Genomic DNA, 12,057 nt, shown 5'->3' with positions numbered 1-12,057 from the left:
TATTTAGATAGTTATTAGAAATAATTATATAGAAGCGTGATTTTGTTTTTGATAAATAGCAAATTTACGAGTGGGCCCCGTTGATGCGCTTCTGAAGATACGGCACTTGACGGTATAATTACATTAAAGTCCAAACACGTGACACCGAACAGACGTTTGTACATTTCTGCGCGTAAACCAATTGTCCGTCTCTTCCCTCTTTCCCCGTACATCGTTAATCACCCGCGCACGTGGTCTTCACATTCCCATGCACTTGTATATCTTTCCCGCACATGCAACAACCGTATGACCGTATTGATAAACATCTTTATTTATATAAGAAACGATAAATCTCCTTGTAAGTTAAATGCGTCACTTTCAGACTCAAGTCTAACTGTCAAACGTGTGTTTCAGTGAAATGTCTAGTAAGTGCATGGACGAAAGCCTGGAGGAAGGCTCTAGGCTGCAACAGCACTATTGTATAACGCTGGGCGTGGGGCCTCTGTGGTGGTCCTGATGTGCCCCATGCCGCATTGTCTGTATCTACAGTCAACACAGAGAGCCGCGGCGTGGGGATCAAGCAGAGTCAGCTCTCTGTGAGCTCCCGCATTGTGCAAGTACGTATCTTTCTTCTGCCTTCCGGCCGACCGATCAGCAGTCGGCCGATAACTCTCACGAGATCGCGGATGCGAAGCAGAGCGAATCTCTCTCATCTCGAGAACGGGCAAAGCTAATTCGACACGTTTGCTTGTATGCCGACACACACACACAGGAGGATGAATTGTTGAAAGCTGTGAGAAGCAACGAACCATTGCGTCTAACGTTCACCCTCCACTTGACCGAGAGTACGTCCGTCGAGTGGGAGACCGTAGCGTGGCGCCGTTGTCTATACATTCGCGTACCGAGCTGCCTTCTGCCCGAAGGATCAAAAGAGGGCTTCGTCTCCCTTTTGGAATACGCCGAGGAAACGTTGCGCTGCACCAATATCATCGTTTGCCTGCGTAAAGATAGATCTGACCGAGGTACTTGTCGCTTGCCGTTTTTCGGTACGAACGAAGACTTCTGCGTCGAGAAAGACTCACCCGCTAAATCGTTCTGTTGTTATGGTCTAGCAATGCTGGTTCGTACCTTCATGTTCTTGGGCTTCACGGTCCTGCCGCCGACTCATGCCTTGGTACCGCCAGGCAGTGACGCGGGCAATCTCTACATGCTCTATGCCATCGAGTAATCGGCAAGCAGCTCGGCACCTCTCAAATTTAACGCGCAGGTACTGACGCAAGGAGAAGGCAAATTCATACACACATATACACACACAAAAGTTGCGGTTTCCTTTACTAATTGGCTTATCGGTTAACCGACCAACCATTTTTCCGTTCGCTTCCACACGCTTCTCTCGTGTGTTTCCGTGAGTTTATTATATGGTTTCTCATGTCTGATTTCGTTTTTATTTAGATTTCCTTTGATTTTATTTCAGGTACAGTCGTAAACGAGTTTAAGGTAAAGTACTGGAGAAGGCACGCCTGGAGAGAGGAACGATTCAATGCACTTTTCTTTTGTATTTTAAGTTTCTTTGTATACTTACGTTTTTTTTTTTATCAGAGATAAAAGGGGCTTTTTCTATTTTTGTTACGATTTTTTACGAGAAGAAATGTAGAGGAACTCTATGCGTGAAAAAGGACTCATGTCAGTCGATCACACCGGGTAACACCTTGGCGTTAAATTTCAGAGGCTTAACGGAACAAAAATATAGTCGCGAATACGTAGAGAACGCGTACATAAAAGGCTTTCGATGGGTATATCGATTCATTCTCTTGAGCACAATGTTAATAACTCTTGTAAGAGCATATAAGCTGCTGACAAAGCTTCCCACGTGAAGGAATTTGACGGAATTTGTTACTGTGCACTAAGAACTGTATTTAGTGACAAGCCGTCAAATTTTAGAGAAAATTTATTATCGACAAATCTCAATGTTAATTGTGGCAGATTGGGTATCACCGTATTATTATTATTATTATTATTATTAATATTATTATTAGTAATGTAGTACATTTTCTTATATTATTTGTAAGTATTATCAACATGTATACTATATGATTACATTTAATGTCTGTTGTGCGAATATCGGTAAAATTCACCCAGTGAATTCAATCGCTTTCCAGCCTTCCATTAAAGATTGCATTGTGACATATCAGTTGACATATACATACTTCGTGAAAACGATGTAATTATTCTTTCTTTATAGTTGCGCAAATAGTGATGTATCCCGCGGATTAAAAAGACCAAGCAAAGATGCAAAACCATCGGACAGAAATAAGATTCTGTCCATTAAAATCAATAGAGCCGCAAGATCAAACTAAAAACGTCACAAATATCACTTCATATCATTGCCGGATATTCAAAACGATATATTTTGTGCAAATATCTTAGCAATTAATAATTGGAAGGTACTAGATTATTATAAAACTTATTTATCGTTATAATCCTTTTATTATCGTTATCGTCTTATTAACTTTTTTGTTAATGGTAGATTCTTTAGATATAAGTGATAGTATATTAGGTAATCCCCAATCAGTTAACATTGGAGAGATCTTGCTAATAAATGAGTTCTTTAGTGTTGACTTGATAACAGACAACATGAAAAATATAAAAATGCAAAAAAAAAGTGAAAAAATGTCGGAAAGAAACAAAAAAAATGTGTTAATAGCTTATTAGTAAATAGGTAAAGATAAGTACAGAGTGACGGACTATTGTATGTTAACTTCACACGCAAATAATTATCAACTTGCCTCAAGTTTTTAAATTGATAAATAATTCCGTGCGTTTTATCCCGTCAGTTAGTATTATATATTCGTACCTCTGACCACATATGAAAAATGGATATGTATGCTACGTTTCTTATTCATACATGAAGACGTATATAATTGCTAAATAAACATTTAATAAAACCCTTCATATTGTTACTCCTTTGTTTACCAGAAATGTTTACTTTGACCATTATCTGATTAAACATTGAATTCTAGGTGATGGTTGAAAATAAAACACGGAGTATGCAAGCACTTTTGTTTAATATAATACCCTTATGCACACATAATGTAATCACAAGATAGACTAATTCATATTACTATGTAGTTATTTTTGACATCAAGTGCATATAAAATACAACATTAGTTTTACTGCTAATTACATAACATAAAGAACACTTTGCTTTATACATGATGATTCTTATGTGCAAAATGAATTCAAATTTCTTAATGCCATAATATACATTTTTTTTCTTAGAACATTAATATACAAAATAATGAATAATTATTTATGCCTCTTACCTAGTTGTATTTTGCTTTAAACACGCCTTTTTTTATATATAAGTTATAAAATTGACAGTTGTGCAAACGAAAACAGTTTTTTATGTGAAAATAAATCTTCCTAATAATTTTTCCTAAAATTTTCCAAGTTTCTATTTGTTTTTAAAGCTTCTGAGTATTCGCCGCGCGAATACCATGTTGAATTGTAACATCAGAAGAGCGAGATACTGAAAATTCTTTGCATTTAAAAATAAAAAGATATTTATATGAAAGAACACTTCAGATTGCTTGAGCTTGTAAAATGTTCCAAAAACTATCCTTTTCTTTTGATAGTCAATAAATAGCCATAAAATGAATGTAACAAAATCGTGAAGAAAGATAGGTTAGAAAAGAAAATTACTTATCTCATTAATTTTACGGCTATTTATTAACTATCAAAAGATAAAGATAATTTTTTATAGTACATTTTTAAGTATACTTAAGTGATTATGACATGTAAGAATTTTTGAGTTTTTTCGTTTCTGACGTCGTCAATCAAAAATTCCGCGCAAGAATACTCAAAAGTTTTAATAAATTATTAATTAAGAAATTAATAACACAAAGCTTATTCTTCATAGGAAGCTATCTCTTTCCGATTACATTATCCCAATTTTATTATGTTCCATACACCACGATATAAGAAATTAGATTAATAATTAGATTAAAAGATTATATTTATTCTGATGTGATTAATGGTTTTCACTGATGAGTTCCAAGAAACATTTAAATTTAATACGCAACACATAATAATTAAACCTCAACGATATAACGAATTAGATATTAAATAACAAGAAAAAATTTTGGATTTTGTTCGGAAAGAAGCAATTTATGTTTAAATAGAATTTTAATGTAATCTGTTTAATCAATTTAACTTTACAAAGCTGGAAAACTGCTTTTGAAAAAGATGAATACATATACTTCTATATTTCAGTCTAAAAACAAGTCATATGTATGTGTGTGTGTGTGTGTGTGTGTGTATATATATCTCTCTCTTTTTTAGCAGTTTCACATTTGTCTATATACCACTTCACAATTAAATTACATGTTAAATCTAATTGTATGAATTAGATGTCTCGTATGTCAGCTTTCTATAATTAATTTAAAGAACGCAAGAGTTAAACGATTGAAGAAGTAAAAAGTTACTATAGTTAAAGATGTTTAACACACTTCAGGAGCTGTTTTCGGAACTAATCCTAAACTATCTAGCATACCAGAGGATGTTGAGTCTTCCACCGGATATGCCGATATCCTATTACATTTTATCAAATGTGTTGCTGCAACATGATATTGATTTTAATTAATTTCTTGGTTGATAATATACAGGATGCTAAATTTCAAACGTAACAAGTCAAATATCTCAAAAACTAAATGATATTAAGGTCCGTTCTTTTTAGGTTGTATTATTTAGGTTGTATTTAGGTTGTATTATATCTCGAAAGGGACATAATTTGATAAAATAAAATTTGATTTTGGGTGGAAGTGCTATGGTAAAATTAAGATCAGTGTTTTTTTTTTTTTATGGAATAAAAACATATTCTCTATTGTTTTGAACACCTACGTTTGTAACTCTTGTCACGATGATTACATTCAGTCCATATCCACTTACACCAAGCATTAACATAGGAAAATCATAATAGAATTTTGCTAATGGATTTTATGCTAGTATGAACAGAAGAAACGTTAAGTTTATTAAGTTGTATTAATAAAGTTTTCGAGTCATTCTTTCCGTTACTTGATCTTTAATCATCTTGGGTATGTGATCATTGTATTCATCGTGACAAGGACTACAAACGTAAGTGTTCAAAACAATAGAGTTCCATAAAAAAAAATACTGACCTTCATTTTACCTTAGCGCCTTCACCCAAAATAAAATTTTGTTTTATCAAATTGTACGCCTTTCGAGATATAATACAATCTTTTATTTTACAACAAAAAGAACAGACCTTAATATCATTTAGTTTTCGAGATATTTGACCTGTTATATTTGAAATTTAGCACCCTATATATCTCATCTCTGTTCTCTCTATAATCATACAATACCTAATTGATTGCCGTCAGTCGATGTGTAACCACACGGACACTGCAATTTCTTTCCTAGCGGTATGTTGATCAGAGGAGACGGCACGACCAAACTGGTCTTTGGTCTTTCGTTGTGAATTTGCTGTTGATGTTCCTTGAAAGCGCGCCAACAACAGGTGACGTAACGACATTGTGAACATTGCTGTTCGCCTCTGTTGATGAAATAATTTGTATAATATCTGCAAAACTGTCAGCTAAAATCGACTACTTACGGGTAATGATCTTCCTCGTCGATGTCCTCTTCACATTCCTGACAAGGTAAATGACTGACAGATGTGTTTACTGTAATTGGTCCAGTATTCCATCTTTGTATCTTTTCATCAGGCGGTAACTCCGGAAGTGGGCTACCTACGTCAAATCGTTTCGCCTCCGGTCGCTCTTTCAAAATCATTATTCCACTGCTGCCAGCCGTGTACGGTATCACTTCTGTACATATTTATTTATTTTAATGTTAAATTTACCAGAACTATTAGCTTTTGTGCAACGTGCTAAAAGTATATTCATGAGAAAAGATTATGAAACATGAGCAAAGAACACATTGCATATCAGTCTTCCATCTAAATTTTTTTTTCATGTTCTTGAAGTGTGACATATGTGCATATTTTATCAGGCGTTTAATTAAATATACACTATGCCACTTATCAAAATACATAATATATATTTAAATGTATATTTACTTGAATTAGATACACAGTCGTGTAACTCTCTTTGATGCATCGTTAACAAGCTCTTTTGGTTAAACCAAAGGCAACATCTGGAACATTTGTTACCTCTTCCTTGATCCCTTCTTACAATATGTCTTTGCATGTGCGATAAATAAGCGTAAACGCTGGATACACTCGGGTTGCCCTCGCTCGCAAATTGTATTACCTTTTACAATAACAATATTTGTTTAATTTACATTGATCCGGAAATACATTTTCTTTGCCATTTTTACCTTTAGACAGTAAGGACATTGCAATCCTTCGCCTTTCTCGTGGACTTTGTAATAATGATCTATAACGTCCTTATGACTCGACGTCCGATAACCGCAACTTTCGCATCGATAGGGCATTTCGGAAGGATAATGCATTGAGGACAAGTGGTCGATTAACGACTTACATTTTCCTGCAGAAAAAGATGAACAAATGAAAATTTTGCCCTTTGCAATCAAAAGTATTAAATCTTGTTGTTTTAAATTATGAGTATTTCAGCAGTGAGCAGTAAAAGCGATTAGGGGTGCACGCTTACCGAATTTTTCCTCACAAATGGCACAAACCACCATGACGCCGTCAGAATGACCGAAATTGCTGTGCGTTTCCAACACGTGAGTAAGCATCTGGTGTTGCGACGAAAGAGCGGTGCAACAGTAACGACAAACCGACAATTCCGATTGACCGGGCACTTTGGGAGGTACATGACAAATCATGTGCTCCATCACTTCTGTGTTAGAGTTCATTACCGCCGTGCACAGGAAACACTAAGCCAAAAACACACATTTCTCATTAGTGCTCAGTGATAATACGACAATAAATTTTATAGACAAACCTTGAAATGCAACAAAGACTTGTTCTCCTTCAAAATTAATTCTTTGTCACCTTCCATTGTAGCGTAATATAATTCTTGAAGCTGAATTTGTTCTTTCGGTTCCTTCTCGCCTTTATTCTCTTTCTCCTTTTCTTTATTATTCTTGGGTTCGGTCATAGTCCTTTTCGGCTCGGGTTCTAAACTTGTTATAGGATGAATGCGTTTTCTTCCTCGTTTTAAAACGGGTTTCAACAGTACCATTTCGGGGGAATTCGTATCCTGAGATGCATCAGCTACATCGGTTACATCGCTATATGTTGGAACTGAATCGTTCGGCAACGTCGGCGTAGTAGATCGTGGACTTGTGTAAGACCAATTAAAAAATGGATTAGCGGCTACCTTGGCCAGTCGATCTAACAAGGACTCGTCTAAAAAGATAAATGTAAAATTGAGCATGTAATTAGAAGGTGAATTGTCGCATTTGCACAAAACGACAATGCTATGATTCTATTACTCACTGATATCAAGTTTAGTTTGCTCGGAGATATGCACGATAATGTTGTTAAATGCACGTGCCGGTGTAGCGCCATACATTTCCCTCCATACTAATTCGTCTAGAAATTGCTGAATCATTTGTCTACTGAGTAAACTAAGCGTATTCTGGAACATTCTGGGTACAATTCTTCTAAGGTATTCCATGATATAGTAATTGCTCATGAGATTTCTTGGATTTTGCTCGGAAAATGCAGATTGTATAACGTTTCTGTAACCCATGTCTAATAAGGTACTTTTGTCCACGGTGAAATCTGTCATGATCTGAGAGTCTGTGTGAACCCATTCTTTCAGCGGATTTAAGATATTATTAAATCGACGTTTATACGATCTCTCTCCATCATGCATTGGCTCACAAGCGCGCAAACGTAAGTCTGATGTAGAAGGATCCAAGACACCAAGAACCTCCACTTTTACCTAAAAAAGATAAGAATACAAAATTTATCTTCATGCAAATAAATTTTTCGCTTCGACAATAATAGAACATTAAGACAACATTTTACCTGTCGCATATGCCCATCCTGCGATGTGGTGCCTAAACTGATTACACCAACTTGTATCACGGAGTTTCTGCCTCCCATCTTACGACTCTTGTCCCAAATCGCCACTGTACAGATGCTGCGTATATTAGTATAAAAATTTTTTAAATATAAGTTTGTAACTTTCACCCAAGAGATCACATTTTGTACATTGGTCTGACACGCCCAATGATAAATTAGCTTCAACAGGACTGTAGGTGTGTATGGAGCCCCTTGAAAGATAGAACCAGAGAAAACGGAAACGTATCTATCTGGACAACAGCTGGCTATCCAGACGTAACCACCGGAATAGGGAAATGTTCCCTGATCAGTGTACATCCCCAGCTTTAGCTTAGGCTTCTGATGGACAGTGTGTAGCGTACAATATTGCTCAGATCTCACTAGGCCTTGCTGGATTAACCATTCGGCGAATTTCGTGGCGTTAAACATAAGCACACTTTTAACTTTAACATCTAAAAAATTTGTCAATATTCCAAACTGCTTAGTGTTATATAGCGTGTTCAATAAATTGTGATACAATCAGTAAGGGAATAATTCCTTGCAAAAAATATAAATCAAAGTGTATATATATATATATATATATATATAATATATATATATATATATATATATATATATATATATATATATATATATATTTAAATGTTATTCTGAAACATTATCGAGTTTACAAAATTCAAAGGACACAAGATTATTCGTTATTATTCTTCTATTTCCGACAGTTCTTCTTCTTTTGCAAGATATAATTTCTTCTTCTGTTGTACTACGATTTACTGAACGCATCACCTCGTCATATATTGATATAAAAGCAAACTAAAATGATATACCTAATTCCGATCTTTCTTTCTGCGTAATCTGTGGACTGATGTCTTTGTTATGTAAATTTGGCCTTGCTACCACTACTAGAGAAGGATAAGTTCGACCACCAGCTGTCTTATTAAACGTGAATTCTCTTCCATCAGGTTGATTCCTCTTAGTCTCATCAATCTGTTCAGAAGCTATAAAATATTTTATACTGAGTTAATTAACTGCATTACTAAAAATACTTGATTCTTAAAAATAGATATATTGCAATTTATATTTCTACCTGCAGTTTTGCAGCCAACAGCTATTCCCCCTATACTAGTATGCTCTGCAGGTTTGACAGTTGATTGATTTATTTGCTGTTTATTGACGGTCTTTATCCTGAGATTTGTTACACCTTGTGGGGTGGTAGTAGCTGCAGGACCAATATTGGATTTTTTTGTTAGTTAAAAGCGTCAAACGACGTTAATTAGGAATGAAAATATATGTATATAATTTTTAAGTACATGATAATATATAAAATCTAAAAATATTATATTATCCTTACTTGGTGTAACAACATGTGTTGGTCCAGACTTTGATCTTACGCGATTGATTGTTGAGGTCTACCGAAAATAAAATAACATACATAACTTACTGATTACAACAAAAATTACAAACGAATATAGCTGCATTTATGAATCATGATTGTGTAGAATATACCTCTTCTATGATTTCAGGTTGTTGCACTTGAAAAACTTTTGTCTTACGTCCAGATCTAGTATACTTAAGCTGACAAAAATATTAATATATGATTAGTATTTAGCATAAAGCTCAGTTACGCAATAAAAAAATACAAACATAATTGACAATACATTTTCTTGTTGAGTCTGTGTAGTGGATGAAGATGTGGCGGTGGCTGTAGTTGGTGCGCCTGAAATAACATTTATTTTTTACCAATTGTTAACTTTACTTTAATTATAAATAATATAGTGTGCTACCTTGAGCTTGTGTGACAGGCCCTAAAAGAACTCCCATTGATCGTGGATCAACAACTAATTGAATATTTCCTTGAGATGGATTTGTATTTGCAATATTCAATTTGATCGGTTGATTCTTGTTTTGAGTCTAGAGACAAAAATTATATAGAATCTTTTAAAATTATATAGAATTTATTATATTTATCCTCTGAAATTATATAGAATTTATTATATTTTTCTCTCTCCTTATATACTGTCTCTCCTCTATAATACTTACAACATTTAAAATTTGAGGATTATTCTGAATTACTGCTGGTGTTGTTGATGTGGGTCTACAAATAAATTTAAATGCAAATTAAGTATATATTTTGTACTATGATCGTTACTTTAAGATTAGATACTTACAATGTATACTGGTAACCACTAACAACTCCAGCTTGACATACTAATTTACCTCCATGTACTGCAACTAGCTCTTCTAAGGTAGCTGCAACCTGACAAAAAACAGTATATAATCTTAATGTTGATATAAAAAAAGCAATTAACATAAGAAGAAGTTACCCTATCAATATTATCCTTGAGTTTTGTTTTTGACACCAGTTGTGCTTCACTCAGAGGTTCCTCATTGCACTCCAAATTGAGTGTCATATTAACTGGACGAGTGTTTGTAATTGAACGTGCAAACAACCGCGTTTTTGGCATTTTGGCTTGTTTTTCTGTTGTTCCTGTTTTTCAGTACCGGCATCAGGGATTAATGCATGAGATTAATCAGCCAGTTCAGCCTTGTTCCAAACATAACATGAGGAATACATAGTGGCATCAAGAAATACAAAAATGCATATAAGTACAATATTTTATCCATATTTACTCTCAATTATCATACAAAGAATTATCAAAAGAGAATAATCAAAGAGGGAATGCTCTATCGCGACATTCATTATTGTAAAAAACAGAATTTTGTACAATATATAAATTGAGGTTGAATGTTCCCACCATATATAAGAAGACATGTCTCCCAATATCACGGTCCCCACCATTAGCCTACTACCGTCGCTACTGTCTGTCCCAAAAAGAAACGACCAGCCATCCGGCGTCGATTGACGCATGGTAGAACGGAGCGGTACTATGTCGTATATACTACATAGCTAGTTTTATCTGTTGCATGTATTTATGTGAAATGGTAGTTTTGTAGGTCAACAGAATGGGCAGACCTAATAACGTATAAAAATAATCTATCAATAGACTAACCTGCTAACACCCGGCAGCGAGGTAACAAAACTCGCGACGCTCGCGCGACTCGCGATAATCGGACTAGAGGACGCCAGTGATGTGTGGCCACGAATCGTTTGTTCCAGGCTTTATCACGAAAAATTAACTGGTTGTGTGATACAGGCATTCTAACGTATATGCAACTGATGTAGCTATTACGGCAAAATTGCGACTAGCGAATCGCAGAATAGGATAGTAGCCGCGAATTATGAAATCATGGATGAAATAATATACATAGGCTTTTATTCTGAGCTGTTTTTTATTGATAAAAATATCTTTAAAACATGCTTATAAGCTAATCAGAAGGCTGATAAGCATTGAATATATATAATTAGAACGAATGCTAGGATTGTCTGTGCGGGATGAGAGAACATGTTTGGATAATGCTTTGGCCCATATTCTGAACCCTCTTTTATCGATAAAAATGCCTTGAATATAGCTTCTCAGCCAATCAGGTGGCTCTTAAGGGCGCCATCCAACGGAGCGGAAATTTTCAACGGAACGGAACGTGCGATTAGTTAGCACGACCAATCACAGCTGTTCCGCTTTTCTTCTGGCGCTTTTTCTATTTTCCTTGTGTCCCATGGAGCGGAATACGCGGAAGTGGATTACGCGGAATAATACAAAAAGTAGACTTTTGAATGTTATTTCTTATGTTTTTAATAATTTTAATAATATTTTATACAAATGATATAATATATGATAAATTAGTAAAGAGTAAATTAGTTTCTCAGTAAAATACTTTTTATATGCAACTATTTTACGATTGGCTAAAACGTAATTCCGCTGCCGCGTTTACCGCTTCATGGGACAGAAGGAAAACTACATCAGCGGAATTGCGGTGATACATTATGCAGTATAATAAAGTGAGATCTGTTGTGATTAATTATGGAGAATATATTATGTGATTTTTGTCGACTGTGGTTGTTAATTAAACATATAAACATATAAACATATAATCATATTCACATATTATATATAATTTACTATATATAGTTTACTACAATTATCAAAATATTAACATCTTAT

General features: G+C 34.8%; 2 protein-coding genes across 6 annotated transcripts; one reads left to right on the top strand and one right to left on the bottom strand.

Annotated features, from left to right (window-relative positions):
- Positions 1–464: 464 nt before the first annotated feature.
- On the top strand, positions 465–2,929 carry LOC116844768 (ornithine decarboxylase antizyme 1; the record flags this gene model as incomplete). Its single annotated transcript, XM_032816779.1, has 4 exons — positions 465–596; positions 752–1,001; positions 1,092–1,246; positions 1,454–2,929. Coding segments are annotated over 3 exons (498 nt in total), but the record flags the coding sequence as incomplete, so codon positions are not given.
- Positions 1,563–11,151, bottom strand: LOC116844778. 5 transcript variants are annotated; one of them, XM_032816797.1, is made up of 20 exons: positions 11,008–11,151; positions 10,753–10,914; positions 10,321–10,541; positions 10,165–10,253; positions 10,037–10,091; positions 9,781–9,907; positions 9,655–9,713; positions 9,503–9,571; positions 9,348–9,405; positions 9,084–9,224; positions 8,824–8,994; positions 7,961–8,448; positions 7,424–7,874; positions 6,927–7,333; positions 6,630–6,858; positions 6,337–6,506; positions 6,077–6,269; positions 5,612–5,825; positions 5,361–5,551; positions 1,563–4,594 (listed from the first exon to the last, which is right to left on the bottom strand). In XM_032816797.1, the coding sequence occupies exons 3-20, from the start codon at positions 10,459–10,461 to the stop codon at positions 4,479–4,481; spliced, it is 3,369 nt and encodes a 1,122-aa protein (XP_032672688.1). In that variant the 5' UTR covers positions 10,462–10,541; positions 10,753–10,914; positions 11,008–11,151; the 3' UTR covers positions 1,563–4,478. The 5 variants fall into 5 exon arrangements, with proteins under 5 accessions (XP_032672688.1, XP_032672685.1, XP_032672689.1 ...); XM_032816794.1 differs by having other exon boundaries at positions 10,321–10,914; XM_032816798.1 differs by having other exon boundaries at positions 9,084–9,215; positions 10,321–10,914.
- Positions 11,152–12,057: the final 906 nt, after the last annotated feature.

Source organism: Odontomachus brunneus, unplaced genomic scaffold (assembly GCF_010583005.1).
Source record: "Odontomachus brunneus isolate Ranch 3 - 2012 unplaced genomic scaffold, Obru_v1 Obru_scaffold_046, whole genome shotgun sequence".
NCBI lineage: Eukaryota > Metazoa > Arthropoda > Insecta > Hymenoptera > Formicidae > Odontomachus > Odontomachus brunneus.
This window is presented reverse-complemented; position numbering and strand designations above follow the sequence as displayed.

Bases quoted from the DNA above. Each gene is read 5' to 3' on its own strand.
- LOC116844778 (XM_032816794.1), bottom strand. From the start codon at position 10,461: ATGCCAAAAACGCGGTTGTTTGCACGTTCAATTACAAACACTCGTCCA. The intron at 6,859-6,926 runs GTTTGTCTATAA...TTTTTGGCTTAG, and splicing joins AGTCTTTGTTGCATTTCAAG to TGTTTCCTGTGCACGGCGGT. The intron at 5,826-6,076 runs GTAAATATACAT...AAATATGTACAG, and splicing joins CGACTGTGTATCTAATTCAA to AAGTGATACCGTACACGGCT.